The 18658-nt window shown below is 35.1% G+C and overlaps 3 protein-coding genes across 5 annotated transcripts in view; all 3 read left to right on the top strand.

Moving 5' to 3' along the window:
- Positions 1-4044, top strand: part of hwt (heavyweight) — a 56703-nt gene extending 52659 nt beyond the window's left edge. For 2 of the 3 annotated variants that reach the window (XM_069060027.1, XM_069060025.1), the window contains exons 6-7: positions 2639-2804; positions 2908-4044. In XM_069060027.1, coding sequence (XP_068916128.1) covers positions 2639-2804; positions 2908-3295 — 554 coding nt within the window. In that variant the 3' untranslated portion in view covers positions 3296-4044. The remainder of the gene's footprint in view (positions 1-2638; positions 2805-2907) is intronic. The other variant, XM_069060026.1, reaches the window with a different exon arrangement.
- A 1398-nt stretch (positions 4045-5442) lies between these two features.
- On the top strand, positions 5443-9128 carry Ubqn (ubiquilin). Its single transcript, XM_069060024.1, has 6 exons — positions 5443-5559; positions 5697-5855; positions 5913-6096; positions 6728-7602; positions 7659-7886; positions 7940-9128. The coding sequence occupies exons 2-6, from the start codon at positions 5703-5705 to the stop codon at positions 8144-8146; spliced, it is 1647 nt and encodes a 548-aa protein (XP_068916125.1). The 5' UTR covers positions 5443-5559; positions 5697-5702; the 3' UTR covers positions 8147-9128.
- A 1078-nt stretch (positions 9129-10206) lies between these two features.
- LOC138139579 (uncharacterized) lies at positions 10207-17884 on the top strand. Its single transcript, XM_069059876.1, has 4 exons — positions 10207-10763; positions 11846-12666; positions 16916-17001; positions 17060-17884. Exons 2-4 carry the CDS (start codon positions 12044-12046, stop codon positions 17536-17538), a joined length of 1188 nt encoding a protein of 395 aa, XP_068915977.1. The 5' UTR covers positions 10207-10763; positions 11846-12043; the 3' UTR covers positions 17539-17884.
- Positions 17885-18658: the final 774 nt, after the last annotated feature.

Genomic DNA, 18658 nt, shown 5'->3' with positions numbered 1-18658 from the left:
ATTTCCGTCTGTCTTATGTCATTTAATATCAACCTTACAAAGCAATTTGTCCTAGTTTCTGTTGCAAAGTAAAAAGCATCGGTGTGCGGGAAAAAGGTTTTCCCGCACTTCAAGGATAATGGGGAAATAAGGATTTTGAGGCTATAAGTAACAAAAAAAAAACTGTCGACCGAATTCATGTATTGTTTATTAACAAGAACTGAAAAATGCCTATCCCGACCTAACCTACACACCTAAAATATTATTGAAGTAAAAATCCCACTGCCAAAAAATTAAATAATTTGACCTTGACAAAGAAAATCCAACGAATGAACTTTACATGGTCACAAATTAGAATACAACAATACAGGGTGACATCTGTAGGACCCAGGTCGTTAGGTGATCGATTAAGTGTCGTGGCTGTATAGAGCTCTCAGCTCTAAAGCAAAAAAAAATACAGGGTGTGTCAGAAGTTCACCGACAAACTTTCAGGGCTGATTCTATGATTAAAAATAAACATAAAATTCTTACTATACACGGTGTCTCAGCTAAGACTTTCGAGCCTAATATCTCGGTTATTTGCCAACGGATTTTTATGAAATTTAAAATGCACATATTTTAGACCGTAAAGGTTCAATTAGTAATAATAAAATTACCTCAAGTTAAAAAATGTAATTTTAACACATGTTTCCTTTATCGAAAATTATGCGCGATTATTATTAGATTGTTAAACATTAAAAAATAGGGGTCTACACAAACAATTAAGTAAATCACTTGTCTGATTCAACGAAAAGATTAGATTTTGTCGTTAAAATTTTAATGTAAAATTTGAAGGTATTTGATCAGTTACCTTTTGAAACCATTGATGATTAATTGCCAAGCAACATTTTGTACACCCTTTAAAGTCTGTCAAAATTGGGCGCGCTTTATTAGAAACGTCAAATTGTGAAAATTTATTGAAAATACTCTAAAAATAGACTACAGCGGCAGAAATGTCAATATTGTCGAAAAAGGAAAAAAAATTTGCCTATGGAGAGTGTCGTAAGAACTTCAATGACACAGTTCGTTTTCTCGTGGAACACTCTCCAAATGTAGGCTTTTCAAAATGTAGGGTTAAGAGAGTCGTCAATTTATTTGAAGACACAGGAAGCGTACGTGAACTAAATTACCTTGCTAAAATATCCCGATCGTGTTTTAGTTCTTTATTGAAGAATTAAAGCATCCAGTATAATAAATTACGTCCAAATATTGTCTTTAACTTTGTAAGTGTTTGTAAGGTTAGCAAGATAAACGTCAAATATGTCACCTGCACTTCTGCGAAAAGAGATGACCAAAATTCTGCAAAATTGCGCGTTTGTTTCATACGCGTTTACGTTTTTGCATTTGCAGCCACGTTTAACACAGTTTTTTATTTTTTTCTTGCAAACCAGGCGTCTTTCAAGGACGAGTTTTTCCCTACAACATTTTTTATTGACGATCAATTTTTTATGTAAATCTTAATTGATTCAACATTTTAAAAAGGCAGGTAAAAATTACGTTTTTAAGGCTTGGGTGATTGCATTAATGCGTACATTTTAAATTTCACAAAAATCCGCCTGAAAATAACTGAGTTATTAGGCTCGAAGGTCTTAGCTGAGACATCCTGTATATATGGTCAAAAATGCTTAGTTTGCGAGATAATCGACTAAAAATTTTATCAGCAACAAAAGCAATCGGGTGGAATTTATTGATGAAATGTATAAATATAAAAAGGAGCTACATACATATGTACAATTTACAAAAATTGTGAAAATTTCGCCCCCCCCCCTCTTCGATGAATAGATGACCCCATAAAATCCAAACGATTCAGATCGTAATTTTTTTTTACGTTTTTTGTTGATTATCTCGCAAACTAAGCGTTTTTAGCCCCATATGTATTAAGAGTTTTATGCTTATTTTTGATCATAGAATTAGCCCTGAAAGTTTGTCGGTGGAATTCTGACACACCCTGTATATCCACAAAAAAGTGGGGGTGGCCATTTAATAAATTGGCGATGACGTCGTTGCGCGGAAACGTAAAAGGGCAGAAAATTAGAATTTTGGGAAAATGTTTCTTTTCGAAAAATAAAATATTTCCATTGTTCCATACTTTTGGCGCGCACTGTTTATGTAAAGCAACGTGATTGTTTTTTTTTTACAAAAAATGGTAATTGATTTCAAAAAATTATTACCCACCAGCCATAAAAAAGAAAACACCGAGTGTTGACCGCGGGATTAGAGAGAACGTTGTTTTTGTTTAATTTATGGTTTTTAAAACGGGGGATGTCAGGAACAATTTTGTAATAAATTGCCAAAGTGAAATTGATTACGTTTAAATATGTATCACAAAGAACATGAAAATCTCGCATACAGCAGACATCAGTAAATCTAACTTATGCCGAAGCTTGAAGCGCGTTTCCAAATTTATTGAAATTTATTCAAACTTAATTTTGCTAAAACTTCTAACCACGCTGTTAATTATGCAGCAGAATTGTAACGTGTTCTGCCGCTCCAGGGGAGATTTTGTAAACTTGAAGCTTTTCAACATCTCACACGACAAACTCAAAAAATTACTTAAACAAACTGGAGGGTACAAAACAGCCGCAGGTAAAAAATAATTTTTGACGATGTTTCGTTTTAGTCTCTTCGTTTCGGCCAAAGTTGACTCTAAATTTGGGGGAGTTGGACATGCGTCAACGTCCGGGCCTAGGATTATCTCTTGTAGGACTAGGTATGAACTTGAATAATCCCGAAAATCCATCGACAGCCGACGTCATCGACGTCAATTTACCACTAGAAAAACAAGGGTAAGTGTAGAAAAATCAAGGAGCACTTTGGGGCATCATGAGACAACACACAGAAGCGGCGTTAAGCGATGTTCAGTATTATTTTTGGTTTTATCGATTTTAGATGGTTTCACGGTGCAATAACGAGAGTCGAGGCCGAGAATGTACTGAGAATGCTGCGGGAAGGAAGTTTTTTAGTGAGGAATAGCGAATCGACCAAACAGGACTACTCTCTTTCGTTGAAGTATTTTTTAGCGATCGGAGTGAGGTACGAACGAAACTGGCATTGTTTGTTTCAGGAGCGCTCGAGGTTTCATGCACATGAGGATACAAAGAGACGGCACCGACCAATGCTACATCCTGGGACAATTCAGCAAACCGTTCCACTCGATCCCAGAAATGATTCGCCATTTTTGCATAAATCGGTTACCGATACGAGGGGCCGAGCATATGTGCTTGTTACAGCCGGTAATTGCACAACTCTTGTGATAAGGTTTCATGACAAGTTTTAGCTTCTCTCTTATATAAGTACAATTTTTCACTTTTGACCTTGTACTTACTTAAGATGCAGACTTAGAAATGACGCTACGTGTAATTTTAGAGAAGAAACAATCTATTTTTTCTCTGTAACGGGATAAACAAAATGGCTTCCACATGAGTAGAAAAAATGAGATTTTTATCTACAGAACGTTATTTGTTATTGATCACTTTTTAGTTGGCCATATCAGATGTGGTTTCACTTTGTTAAGTAGCAGTGTAATATGATGACGTGCAATATTTTGTTAACCTACAATATACAAATTGTTTTAGAAACTTTCAGTTGTAGTGTGTTGTTTTGTTTAGAAATTTAACATGAACGATGAGTTTTTAGTACGGCTACAGAAACTATATTGCCAAAGAAAATGACTGTGAATAAAATATACATACCTATATATTATATACATTTCAATGTTAATAAAACTAGTTATAGTTTTAGAATTTAGATCAATGTTCTAGGATTAGTCTTTTAAGAAAACAAAACAGATATAAAAGTACTTTAACATTATATTACATTTCACCCACATTGAGGCTCATTATAATGTTATACCTATTTTAGTAAACATATTTTCAATTTTTACTGATTAAACTTTTGAAACTTGAATCTTAATAAATAACCTTAAAACTGTTGTAGATGCTATATTATTTACTAATGTAATATAGTTTAGAGACTTTGTGATGAATGTGTTAATAAGGGACTGAATAAAAGTACGTAAGAAAATCTCTTCGTTGTTTTATTCTTCGTTACATACTTATTTGTTCAAAGTAAACTGAAACGATTTTGTTCGGTGGACCGCTGGCCCATTTTTAGTTTTTTTTTTTTTAATAATATGTAATCCACAGATCCAAAATATGTATAAGAAAATTCAGATCTGTTGTAAGATTGAAAAAAAAATCGCAAAACATGAACGTCGTAGGTATACGCGTCAAAGTCACATGCCTGAGGAGTTGTTACGTCACATCTTATTGGCACAAAATCACTTTTAACTGCTACGCACCCGTTAACAAGGAATTTCTCACGACCGAAACTAGCATGAAATGGAAAAACAAAACTATTTTTTTGAATTGGCATTTTAAAGCTTAAATTGGTTTTTATTTATTATTTGGCTGAGATTGCAATTTTAATTTTTAAGGATGATCGGCCATCTGTCGATATTCTTGTATAATTAACAAAAATACATATTGCACAATTAAAAGTTACAAATACTGGATTAGTGATATTTAAAAAAAATGAACAGTGTTAATTCGGTAATAATACAAAATTTAAGAATAAATTATCACCCACAGAGAACTATTAACGTACCCAAGAGTATGTACACATTTTTTAAATTGTGAAACGTCCTAATAATTGGTTAATTAAAGCAATATTTAGGACTCATACCACTTCAATTATTTCGTCACTTAATTCAAATAAATGCGTTTAGCACATTAGATTAATAAATTCCGTCTCCTGGGGCCAGTACGGTCCTTGATAATGTCATTTTTGTATGGCGCGTAAGTTGAAATGTATTACGCTAAAACAAAAACAAAAAAAAAGGCGAAAGTTGATCCCGTAATAGTAAAAAAAAACACCTTCGTGAAATATATATTGCCATAAAATAAGAATAATGAAGCAAAACTGGAAATTATAGAGAAAAAATATATTTTTGTAAGGTATAAACTTTTAAATAACCTTTGTATTAAATAATTAATTAGTGTACACTAATTGCATATTCATTTAATATAGTGCAAAGAAACGGTTTTGCGTTTTACATTACATTACAGATAAGATCAGAATGTTCTGGAATGTTTTAACATTTTTTTATGACTGTCAATAATGAGAGTCCCTTTTTATTCGTCACTGCTGTGTTAAAAACACAACTCTTTTGTTATATTTCATATTTCGACTAAGGTAAATTAATAATAATTGAATTTTATTTAAGTAAATTAGTCAAAACAAAATTAATTTTGACCAAGGCAGACATGACGAAAGAGGAAAGTATTCCGATTAATTCAGATTAATTGCAAACAGGGTCACATGTCTGACTCAGTACATAATTAATATAAATCAAAACAATAGTAAAATTAATCACTTTGATTTACGCGTGGACTATGGAATGTTTGGTATGATGCATGACGTGTTTAAATGTTTTCAGGTTGTCGCTCCTGTTCAGACGTAACAAACATTTTAAGTTGGCAACAGTTCAGCAAGTGATTTTTTGGTGATTTGGTTAGCTGTGGGGCAAATTCATTTTATCAGGTCAGTATTGAGTCAGAATTTATCAAAATGTAAATTTTTACGGTAATTTTCCAAACGTCCCTTCCAATTTTCCGACACATACAATTTCCGTCTTCATTAGTCATTAAAAAATAGAAATAACTAGTCATCATTTATAGACAAACATGGCTGACGATGATGCAGTTGAGTCTAAGAAAAACGAAGAAATACCCACCGAAACGCAAACAACCGAAGCAAAAAAGAAAATTACAGTTACTGTAAAAACTCCAAAAGAAAAAGAGAACTTCGAAGTCGAGGAAAATCTACCCGTTAAAGCCGTAAGTTAAAGTGACAATTCCATAACCTAATTCTTTAATATAATTTCCGTGTTGCAGTTTAAGGAGGTCATAGCGCCAGTGTTTAACGCTGATGTTGACCAATTATGCCTAATTTTTGCTGGAAAAATCATGAAAGATAATGACACTTTGCAGCAACACAACATCAAAGACGGCCTCACTATACATTTGGTCATACGAGCTGTGCCTAGAACTACAGAATCGGGTCCCTCACGGCCGCCAGGTAAGTCGCAACTGCTAAAGCCGTCAAGATTACACGGCTCGGCATCGTTTTTGCACCAAAATTTATATGATTTTTTTTTGTCACAAGTACCTCAAAGTGATAAAAACAGTTCCAAACAAATTTAATACACACCTAAATAAATTGAACAGTCCCGCCATCTTATAAAAAACGTTCGTTGGTCATTTATAGTTATTCAATTTGAATCATTCTGAGAAAGCACTGTTTCTCATTGGTGTATTTTTTTTTTACTTTACATTATAATTTCGCCCTTCTAAATCTTCATTACATATTTTAAAAGCTTCTGTGTTTGTATTTTTTAACATTCCACAGAGGTACTATAAAAATATATATTTGTAAATTTAATATTCAACTAACAACACCCCAACAGTTTTAGATTTGTTTTGTGTTTAGTTGAATTTGTACGTTTCTCAAAATTTGTGTGAAATATTAAAATTAACATAAAATAGTCGTGAACCTTTTTGTGTTCTTTAAAAACGGATGTGTAATCGATTTATGTAAGAAGCACAATTTCACGCACTAACAAATCGAAATAATAAATGTCTTAGGACTTGTGGAGTGTTGAATTGGCTTTAAATAGACACAAAGCCCCAATTGGAATTATTTGTTCCAGCGGATGTGAGCGCAACTCCTTTCAATTTGGGTCCGTTGGGTGGTTTAGCGGGTTTGGATTCGCTGGGTGTAGGTTCGGGGAATTTCATGGAGATTCAGAGTAGAATGCAAACAGAATTGTTGAACAATCCTGACATGCTTAGACAACTCTTAGACAATCCATTTGTCCAACGAATAATGAACGATCCCGAAAACATGAGAGCCTTAATAACGCGAAATCCCCAAATGCAAGAACTTATGGAGCGTAATCCTGAAATAAATCACATGCTTAATAATCCCGAATTGTTACGTCAAACGATGGAATTGGCCAGGAATCCTTCAATGTTGCAAGAACTGATGAGAAGTCACGATAGGGCTATAAGTAATTTAGAAAGCATTCCAGGGGGTTACAACGCCCTGCAAAGAATGTACAGAGACATACAGGAACCGATGTTATCGGCAACTAGCGAACAGTTCATTCGCAACCCCTTTGCCGGATTAATAGATAGTAATTTGAGCGGGAACAATCCTCAGCAAGGTACGGAAAATAGGGAACCACTGCCGAATCCCTGGGGCGGTGGTCAAAGAAACCCACCCAACAATAGTTCAACAACAACACCTAGGCAAAGACCCGTAATGAACAGCCCCTCAATGGCGAGTTTATTGCAACAAATGTCGGAAAATTCGGATTTGATGCAAAACATGTTATCCGCACCGTACACACAAAACGTTCTTGAGGCCTTAGCTAACGATCCCAACATGGCGAACGCGTTGTTAACCGATAATCCGCTGTTGGCGGGCAATCCCCAGGCCCAAGAACAGGTCAGGACGATGCTCCCGAATTTCATACAACAATTGCAGAATCCAGAAATGCAAAACGTCATGTCAAATCCGCAGGTAATTTTTAAATACGGACGACCGGCGTCCGCAAGTAACATTTTCTGTAACGTTAGGCTCTCAATGCGATCATGCAAATTCATCAAGGGATGGAGACCTTAAGACAGACCGCTCCTAACCTCGTGAACACTTTGGGGGTTCCCGGTGCGACAACCACAAATACGACAACGCCATCTACCACCACCACGTCTACGACCACCTCCACTACCGCTCAGGCTAATACCACCACAACGACTCAGTCGGGCACCACGGCTCCGAACCAATCTGCCGATCCGTTTTCAGAGGTAATTACACATAAACATATTTGTTTGCCGATACTTAATGAGAATGTGTGCAGTTCATGGCAAGAATGGTGGCGGGAATGGCAGCTCAACGCGATACCACCTTACCTCCCGAACAGCGATACCAAACACAGTTGGAACAGTTGGCCTCGATGGGTTTTGTAAATAGGGATGCAAATCTTCAAGCTTTAATAGCTACATTTGGTGATGTAAATGCCGCTGTAGAAAGGCTACTAGCACTTGGACAATTGTCCATGAGCTAACCTATTAACCTATATTCCAAATGTATTATTATATAATTTTTAAAGTTTTGGGCTTAAATAATTTTGTTTAGATATAGTATTTTATCAGAATATATTAGACCGTTTAAGAATTTCTTTTGTAAAATGTATTCTGGGTTGTATTTGGTGCCACTGTTATTTAAATTTGTTTTTGCCATTATTGTGAAACGTCTTTTCCGCACCACAATCACAATCTGATTTGACACGCAACATGTGAAAGATGGTTGTGGTCCGAAAAGAAAGTACTCTGTAAACACGTTTATAGAAATTATTTAATGTTGATCATTTTCTTAAATCTTCAAAAATGTATATCTATGACTAATTAGAGACTATTTTAGCAACACGTGAAGTATTTTATTATTGACTTGAATTATTAACCTTTCACATAAATATTGCAATCATGGCAAACACTAGTCAACAATAAAACGTTTGTCAAAAGTGACTGATCTGTGGCTTGTACGAAACAATCAATTGATATTGTACAATTGTTTTGATGTTTCATACTTTCGTTATTTTGTTCTGGTTGCAACTTGGGACAACCGTTTTTTATCAGTTGTCAAGAAATATTCATTCTTTTTTGTCTAAATAAACTATGTAACGGTGCAAAGCGTAACTTACCACAAAAATTGCATCTACTTGAAACATTTTATACTACTAAGTATTGATACAATGGCAATAACATTAAGAGTTATATGTGTTAAGTGGCTCAAAGAATATTTCGCTGTAATAAATTATAGCTATACCATTTTTGGGATAAACACTGTTTTTATTATGGATGTTCATGGAGATTAATGACCACAGATCGCTTTCTCTTGTAAAATATCTAAAACTGATAGATGATAGTGATTGAAATTTTTAGTTTATATACACATTTTTGTGCGTTATGTAAAAACTATGCAAGTTTTGTGCATTGTACATTCCATTATGTAATACTAAAAACACAAATAAATGAGTTTCTCCATGATCATTAGCTCAATTTTATGTTAATACCCGAGCACCAGATAAGACGTCAGGAAGTTGCATAAACGTATTTCTAATTGTGTAACCGGCCAAAAACCCACGTAAATTGCATTCGAACGGTTTGCGCCCATCTAAAAAAAGTGAGAATTTTTTGGGAAATTACCAAAATTCCCAAATTATTCATTATGTTGTATTAACGACTCTTACATCTGGTTAAATCATTGTTTTATATATTTTTTTCGGAAAACAGTTGTGTTGAAGTTAATATTTTTCAAAAATCTTCGTTCACCAGAAGTACTCAAACGTACAAAAATACAGTAAATCTGTCAGTTGTCAGTTTGCATTACAAAAATCTGTAGAATTTGTACAGGGTTATTCTAAATGATTGTAGTCGAAGTAGGCCATGCCCATGTTATTACATTTTTGCCGTTTTCATATGAACTGTCAGTTGTCGCTGTCACTGTCATTTTTTAGGTGAAAAGTGCAGTGCGGTGATGACATTTTTTATTTATTTTTGTTAAATCCAGAAATATTGAGTTGTTTTGCAATCAATTTTAAAAATATTGACTTGTTTTGCACTCAATTTAACTCCCGTGTGTGAACGGTGTGTACTCACTTATTCACATCATTTTGATGTTTTTTTACAAAATTTCTGAAAACGTGCGGCGGATCTCGATAAACTGTCACTCCTCAATTCTGACATTTACCAGAATTTTGTTTTAAAAATGGTTTTCACTCAGGAATACAATATTTTGTATTTTACGGCAGAATATTTTCGAAATTACAATAAAGAAAATGGCGACCGAGTTTACCCTTGTTTGTGGAAGTATCGGCAAAACCTCTTCATCGCAACCGTTATTTGGTTTCGTCTTCGGAAGTTCGGCATTCCACACCTCTTTCTCGATCATATCGTATTAACAACATTAATTCGAGAACAATACAAAATTAATCGATCATTTTAAAAACACTCCATTTTTATGCAACCGACAATACACGCCTGAAAATATTTTCCGTTCTCGCTTCGTTGCAAACACAATTTTAATTGAACCACAGGAGGTGCAATTTAAATATTCAAACATTTTCGAGTGAAGAGCAAAAAGCCGATTTCGTCGTAGTCTGTAAAGAATTCGTGTCGAAAAGAGACACCGAAGAGTGCGAAAACAAGTCTATTTCTGCATTGGCATTTTAACGAGTCGTGACAAGTGCGAAACGGCAGTTGGAAGTGGTGTGCGTGTTAAATAGATTTATCCCTAATGATTTGAGCTTGGCGGTAATTGGTGATACGTCCAACCATTGGTTCCATCAACAGAAACCACTCCTCTTGAACTGTACAATGGTTCTTAAATTAACCATTCGACGCGCTAGAATCGGTTAGTTGGTGCCGTTGCTATAAAGAAGTGAATACATTTTAGTGGTTCTTAATGCAGTGCGTACGCACCTTTCCCCTATTTAACTAATACACAAAACCAGTGAAAAAATACTATCAGTTAAACAGTGGAAGGAGAGTGGTATTGTTGACAAATTTAAATCATTGTGTGGTGTTACGTCGACTCTCTTTTAAAATTTAGCCTTAATAATGCCTTTACAGCCACGTATTAACCTTACTACCTGCTACAGAGTGCCTCTTAAAACCTGATGTGTAAGATTTTTTACCTGATTTCATTAAACTACGAGAATTCTTTAAAATCTCATCTCCACATGTTAATTTACCGATGCACCACAAAAACTGTTTTCTAAATTGATGCATGTTACGTCACAGATTCATGTTTATTGATATATTTTTTGAAAGATCGTTTCACATCACTTCACTTTTATTGGTCTTTTATTCCCCAATTACGACTCCGACTGTTACGCCTTACTCGGACTTTGGACAGGTGCTTTTTAGAGGGAAAAATTCGTTAGGTCCGTTATAAATTGTTGCAATTAATTCGAAACTCAACATATTCGCTTTCGAAATGTCAGTAATTTCAGTGCCGGACTAGAAAACGAACCCTGCCTCTATAAACTTCCCAACAAACGCAAACAGAAACTAGAAAACGAAATTGCTTAAAACGTTACTATAACAATCAATTTCCGTATATTTACATTTTAAAAAGCTGTAATAATCGTGGTGCGAGGTTTTAAGCGTTTCATGCTCAATTTCCCCCGAAAAACAATTAATTGCAGTCCGTTCTTTTACCTTCTAGTTAACGTTCAAAACACACGATTTAATTTGCAATTGCCTTATTTCAGCCCCAATCCGGCTCTGTGTTGAATATTTGTGTAAACAATCCAGGTGAAAAAAATTCAAAACTGTTAGTTTACCTTGAAATTTTAATCATCTATTTTTATCTTCATTATTGCGGAGATAATTCTGCAATAAAACGATTCCGTTTCTCCAACGGAATGGCACAAGAAGTATTTAGCAGAAATTAATAAAAAAAAAGAATTGTTTTACATTTCCTTGTTCGCCTAGCTTTTGGTATTTAAATATTAAGGCGTGATTATATCTTCTATTACATAATATTTTAAATCATTTACATAAATAACCATTAAATTAAGATAATTGGTCCCTCGGAAAAGTCGGCGCCACTCGGAAAAAAAAAATCTTGTGACCTTAGTGCAAGTTGTTCTTCGACTTGTAATTAATAACGACTCCACCCCGAGTCGTGTCCGTAATATTATCTCGCCATCACCGAAACGGTGTAGTTTTCGTGTTGACATGAATTTTTGTTTTTTCAGATTTTGCCAGTTCGCAGTAAAAATGCCATCCGAGCCGACCCAATCGACAGAATGAAACCGAAAGTGGATATAAAAAACTCCAAAATCAAGTAGCACAAAATGAAAAAAATATGTTCACAACTCGGCGCGATAATGTTGGCCAGTTCGATTCGTGGAGAGTTGGATCGATTAACCACCAAATGATCCGGCAAGAACGACATGTTGAAGCATATGTTAAACACAAACGGGGGTGTCGCAAACCGCGTGTCCCGTCCAGATAGCTCGATGGTGATGGAACCTCGGATAGAGCAGACAGCCCACAGATACCGATCCCCGAACGCCAACAATTCGAGAATATCGCAGCAGTACCCCTTGAACGTGTCCCAGCTCCACTCGCAGAACAACCTGGACAGCTCGAAGCATTCGATCTACAGCAGCACGGTGCTACCCCCGGGCAACAAGGCGCTCAATGGGGGCCTCAACATATCCAGGGTGCGCAACCAGAGCACCGTCAACAAGTTCATCGCCAAGTCGAAACAAGTCGGCGTCAAGGAAATGCTGGTCAGTTTAGGACTGTTGTGCTTAGTGAGTTTGTTGTTGGCCCTGTTGTCGTTGATTTTCCTATTGAAAATATCACCGGTGACCGCGAACGATATAAGAGAGTTGTTGAGAGCGGAACAATTAACCGTGATAACCGCCGAAGAGTACGTGGTGGTGTACGAAGTGACGCTAGCCTTGTGTGCGCTGACTTTATCTCTTAATTTATGTTGTTTATTAGTGTGCGCCATCCAATTCTTGTTTGCCGTTAAGTTAGTTAAAAGCCCACACGGTGGAAACGATAGGTAAGTCATAAAGCAGTTTGTTGTAATCTCGATTTAATTACCGCTTTAACAACTTTTCAAAACCAACCACAATTGACCACCCGATTTATTCAAATCGCTCTAATGATTCTACGATTATCTAAAACTAGTTCTAACACGGCAAAACTGGTTCCTTGCGAAATTCCATTCTATTATGTGTTTAAATTATTTATATTTATTTGTACCATCACCCGGATCAACTTCTTTTTCACGATAATCACCGATATATTTTGCGCGCTCCGCACGGACCCCTTTTTCATCCTAAATCTCGCACCGCATCTTTACATAACGAGTCAGGTCCAATTCTTTTTATCCCATTTTTAACCTGCAAATTTCATTAAAAAATAAACAGGATTTTTGTGACACAAACAACTTATTTACATTACCATGAGTGACAGATGCAAAAATAAAAAGCGACAAGAAAAATACGAACCTTCACTGATGCATTCAAAGGACGAAATTTAATTTAATAGTGTAACATGCTTTTTTTCTATTTCGGCTTCATTAATTTAATTTTTTTTTAAATATAAAATAATTATCTAGTGACTTTCATTTTAATGACCTTGGGTTGGTATGGATGAAGCAATGTCAAAAATCAAAATACGTTATTGTGTCAGAAATTTTCACGGATGCATTCAAAGAACAAAATAGATGTTTTAAATTGTTTTAAACAATTCCATACGATTTTCAAGAACGGAATCTACGCACATTTCGCTCGATCGAACTTTTCCCGATTACTCCAACCAAGAAATTTTCAAAATCTGACGCGGCGTCTAGAACAGGTGTAACATATTTTGTCACTTTCTGCCGATCTGATTAATGCAAATTGCGTAAACTTATGGTGCAGTGGACAGTGTTTACAACTTGTTACACCGTCCGTAGGTAATTAAGAATAAACAACTAATTGGATAAGTTGCGGTTTAATTATCCACCGGTTCATTTTTGGACCGTGTCTGTTAAATTGTTTATGTAAATTATATAATATTTGTGTTACCAAAATGAACATAGTTGATCGTCTGGGTGAGCGTGAAATGACCTTTACAGCATTTTTGCATATAAAAAAAGTAATCGAAGGTGATTTCACCGATCTGTTATTAACGATAACCGCGACCTCTTAAATATGTTTGACGTATTAAAAGAATCTCGAATTGTAGTTGGAATCTGTGAATTCAATTCCAGGTCAAAAAATTCCCATCGCGTATTCACTGAATAGTTCACAGTTTCCGTTCAGGTATACAAACTTTTAACTTAATTATAGAACCCTCATTGCACGGAACAGGAAGTCTTTATAGATTTATGAATTTATAAAACTAATAAATAACTATAGCTTGTTTAATTTTTTTCTTCCTGATAGATAGTATAATCAAATGCATAATACCTGCACTGGTTACAGATAATAACTGTAAACAATGAAAGAAAAAACACAAAACACCTTTAAAACACATTTATATGCAGATATTTTGCTGTTATTCAACTTGTTACACACTCCACTTCGTGATATTATTTAACATACACATGTCGCATTTGTTTATTAATAAAATTGTTATTGGTGACAATATTGCCACATTGATTTAATTATTTTTGTTACACCTACCGTGTAATTATCTAGTTTAATTCAATTTACGAGCAGCTCTTTGAGATTGCAATTACAATGGATTCTTTTTTATCCAACTATTTCCCACGTTTTCTTTAAATTGTGAAAAGTCAAAAACATCGACTGGAGTCGGTTCTTCAAGTAAAAACCGACTGATACGATCGCTTCCAAGTTTCCGGATTTAAAAGATTGAATCATGAATGATTTCAACAAAACGATAAATCATTTTTGAATTATTTTATAAGTGATATTTTTGACGAGTGATTCACAAAATTTCTCGCAAGTCTCTTATAGAAGGTAATTTATTGATAAATTTAAATAAACGAAACCATGCGAGCCTCGTAACGTTCGCCAACGTTAGACGGTAATGTAAATTATTCGCATTTTTTTCACTCATGATTCAACAATTAAATATAGAACAGTTACGCTCTGCAAAAATTTCCATAATGAATGAAGAAAGAGAAATAAAAAAGGTATCGAGACACTGTTGACATCATATGTCAACATTGACAGTTCTTCCTTGTTCGTGCACGGGAAAAATCGCTTAGGTATTTGGTTAAATATCTCTGCGGCAGAAATTTTCTCCACAATTAAAGCCAACTGTTACTTCACCTTAACGGGAAAGTACAAGCATTTTTCCCAACACTGATGATGGTGTTGAAGAGAACATGACGAATTGTTATTGTTTGATACGATCGGTAATGATAAAATTCGATGTTGTCAATTTAATTTTGAATCTGATCGAGCAACGAATACGGAAAGCGGAAATTTAACAATAAAAAGGTCCAGCACCTGACCAGAGTGACCAATTTCTATCGTCGTGGCGCCCCATCTAATAACAATAATTAAGTCCAGTGACGAGCAGCTTTAGCTGCGACACTTACGGATTTATTTCGAGTTAAAGATGCCATCAATGTAAATTACACCTGCTGCTACGCGCTACGAAAGTGATGGGCTTCCCGCATTCCTAATGATTTTTTTAATAGATCTAGTAAATAAGCGTGTTGTCGGGGCAGCGCTAGATGGCGTTGAATTTAAGACATTTTGGAATAAGTAATGTTTTCCATTTTTTTCGGGACCTAAAACGGTAAAGCGAGTCGAAACTTGTTTGGTTTTCTTTGTGAAATGTAACAAAAACAAGTGGAATTGCAAAAGCAATTTTGACCGTTATTCCATATTTTTGTCATTGTTGAATGTCAACGCGACTTTCGTGGAGGTACTCCGTGAGACTATTGTTAAAAAGTATGCGTTAAGCAAATAACGAACTGTTTACTTTTTTTTTATTAAAGCCATTTTCACGTCAGACGTTTGTTGTGTGTTAATCAATGAAAGACTTTCACACGCAAACAAAAAGTGATAAGTAACTAATAATAAACCTTTATCCTTGGAGGTAAACGATCGTCCACTTAAAAAATTTTGTCGTAACGGTTTCTCATCCGGAAAGTGTCGAATCCGGTGTTACGAAACTGAAAATGCAAACTTGCCGTCGACATTATAAACAAGAATTGGAAACCAGGAAATATTAAGACACGCACACAAAATCATTGTTTTGTTGATTTTCAAAAATTGACATTTCTGGTTTGTGACTTGAATGGTACCAACCGCTAAAAACTAAATTTAAATTAAAAAGTATGGAATATGGTTGATTTATCTTCTGCGTAGTGAATTCGAGCAAAGCGTTTTAAATAAAATATTACCTATATAATTATGTGCGTCAGAGGTCCGTCCACTCCGTGTTGATTTTATGAAAATTGTGTTTTGGGGAAAAATCTCTCAAACATCTCGATCCAAAAACTTAAATGGGTGTAAACATGAAATCGGAAGTACTTTTTATATAAAACACAACTATTTCTAATTAAAACTTGTAAATTGTAACTCTCCAAGATACAAAAATTGGTTGTTTGACACAGCGGCGGTCAGATTAGTTAGATCAAAGCTGCCAACCGTATAATTCAGAAAGTACTAAAAAGGAACTGCCAATTTTACTTATTTAGCGGACAAATAGTAATGAACTCGCTTTAGTCAAAATAAAACGAAAATTTGAAAGTGAATCTCTAAAATTTTGTCTATAATAATTACGTTGTACACGACGTATCAGAAACATGTGTATGAAAACACGCAATAATTATTCAGAAGTGATTCATGCCTGACTATTGAAAAACTCAAACCAGATGGTGATTTATATTGTGATAAAAACGAAGATACACAGTTTTTTTGGCATATAAGTCACTCATAAAAATAGTATCACTGCATATTTTTAAAAAAGAAAACGTCTATTTATTTTTGTCACATTTTGCACGCAAAAATGTGTTATATTATTTTTATTATAACTTAATATGTATTTTTAAAATATGACCAACAAAAAGAGATAAAGGCCGGCTATGGAAAACAAAATATGTGAAAACGTGCGGCGTAACTGAATAAACTGTCAATTGTGACATTTGCGTGAATTTAATTAAAAAGAAAAAAAAATGTATTTAATGTCGTAAGGATTCAGTAACTTAATGAAAGGTTTCGGTTGGATGGGATTAAGTCAATATGTGACACGTTATACTGACATGTAAAAATGAAACCGATCGAATGAATTAAGTAAATGTTGACCTTGCACTAAGAAGGGTAATAATTTTTTTATTGCAGGACTAACAAATACCTTCAGAAGTCCTCAGTCAGTCGAGTTTGCGCAGTAGGAGGGTTTTTCATCTCAATTCCGGTATTTTTAACCGGTAAGTGAAGCGTACTTAGGAATTTGAAATGTCTGAGCGTGTTTTTATTTTTTGGCAGGAATCATACTGTACACCTTTATACAGTTTCATTCAACGCCGGCAATAGTAACAAGTGTGTTTATCGGCCTGGGCATAATATTCTGCGGTTGTGCAATGGTCCACAACGTATTTATATGGCAACGAGAAAAAACAAACGCCGTTAAGGAACTGGCTCTAGCTCAGCACGAGCAATCACAGACTCATAACTCCTTCCACAGCGTGGCATCACCGACGACGCATCTAAATCACTCGCACGTCAGTCATCTGAACCACAGCTTCGGTCATCCGGTTGGTCCCTCGACGCACGCCACCAACAACCCTTACATCGTGAGACCCTCGACGACCACACCTCCGACCGCCGAAAATTTAAATCTCACCAAATTGTCACATCCCAGAGAAGCTAGCGGGAGCGTCAGCCCCGGAATGCCCAACGCGACTCTGGAACTAAGCAGCGTGGCAACTACTAACTCTCCTCACGAACTTTCCACTCTAGTGTAGGGAGTCGTGTTAAAAACCAGTCATTTATTTCTCGTCACTGTTACAGTTTTATTTATCAGAAAATTTATTATTGTGTACATAGAAGTATATATCGTCTAAGTAAACTGGCTAGAGGGTATTTAAAAAATGTATATACCGCTTGTTTCACAGAAAGTATGTTTGTAATCTACTTTTAAATGTACATTTGTGAAATTTCAAAGAGTTTTTAGTACAAAACAGTTTCACTGCCTACTTCAGGTTTTGATATTATTGCCTTCTGTTGTAATTGTAATCTAGATTAATATATTTTATACTGATTTTATGTCTAACAAATTGCCTTTATATAAATAAATACCTTAAATATGAACTTGCGTTACTTCATACCATAAAGAAACGCAAAAAAATGCAAAGATATCAGTTACATCAACATAATATGCGTATCATCTGAGCGTAACAATAACTGTTGCTTGAACTATTTACATGAAATTTCACACTTTACTGATCCTCACTACCTGTTTCCCGTGACAATTCCTTCTTTAGGCAGTTTGCTAATTTTTTTGAAATATTAATATTGTGGATTTTACGCAACGTGTCTCAGAAATAAGTAGGTACATTAATTTGAACCAGTAACAGATTTCGTCAACAACAACAAAATTGTTACACATAAATTAACGAGCTGTTTATTTTCTAGTTACATGACCCAATGACAGTGACCGTGAAATAATAGTTTTTGTAAAATCGGTGCAAAACATTGCGTTTTTAGAATAAAAGTTTTTTCCCTCCGCGGCCGAGGTAGAGACACGATGATTATATTTTCAGTTACTTTTATAACACGCCAAAAGGCAGGTGTTTACGTGTTGATTCTGTGATTTTAGCTGAAATTTTGTGAAAATGGCGCGTTTATTTTCGAATAGTGAATACATAGTTTTGTTGGTGTATGGCGAAGCGTGCGGGAGTGCTCCTCGAGCCCAAAAAATTTCCCTGCGACTTCTTCTGGGGGTATATGAAGGACTGCCACAACAATTCGTAATAACAAAGGTATGCTGGAATACTTCGTGTAATGATTAGTGATTACTCTGATTACCTACTTCATGGGAATTTTTACGGATTAATACACTAATTTTAGGCGACATTTTGTCAT

This window comes from Tenebrio molitor, chromosome X (assembly GCF_963966145.1).
Source record: "Tenebrio molitor chromosome X, icTenMoli1.1, whole genome shotgun sequence".
In the NCBI taxonomy this organism is placed as follows: domain Eukaryota; kingdom Metazoa; phylum Arthropoda; class Insecta; order Coleoptera; family Tenebrionidae; genus Tenebrio; species Tenebrio molitor.
This window is presented reverse-complemented; position numbering and strand designations above follow the sequence as displayed.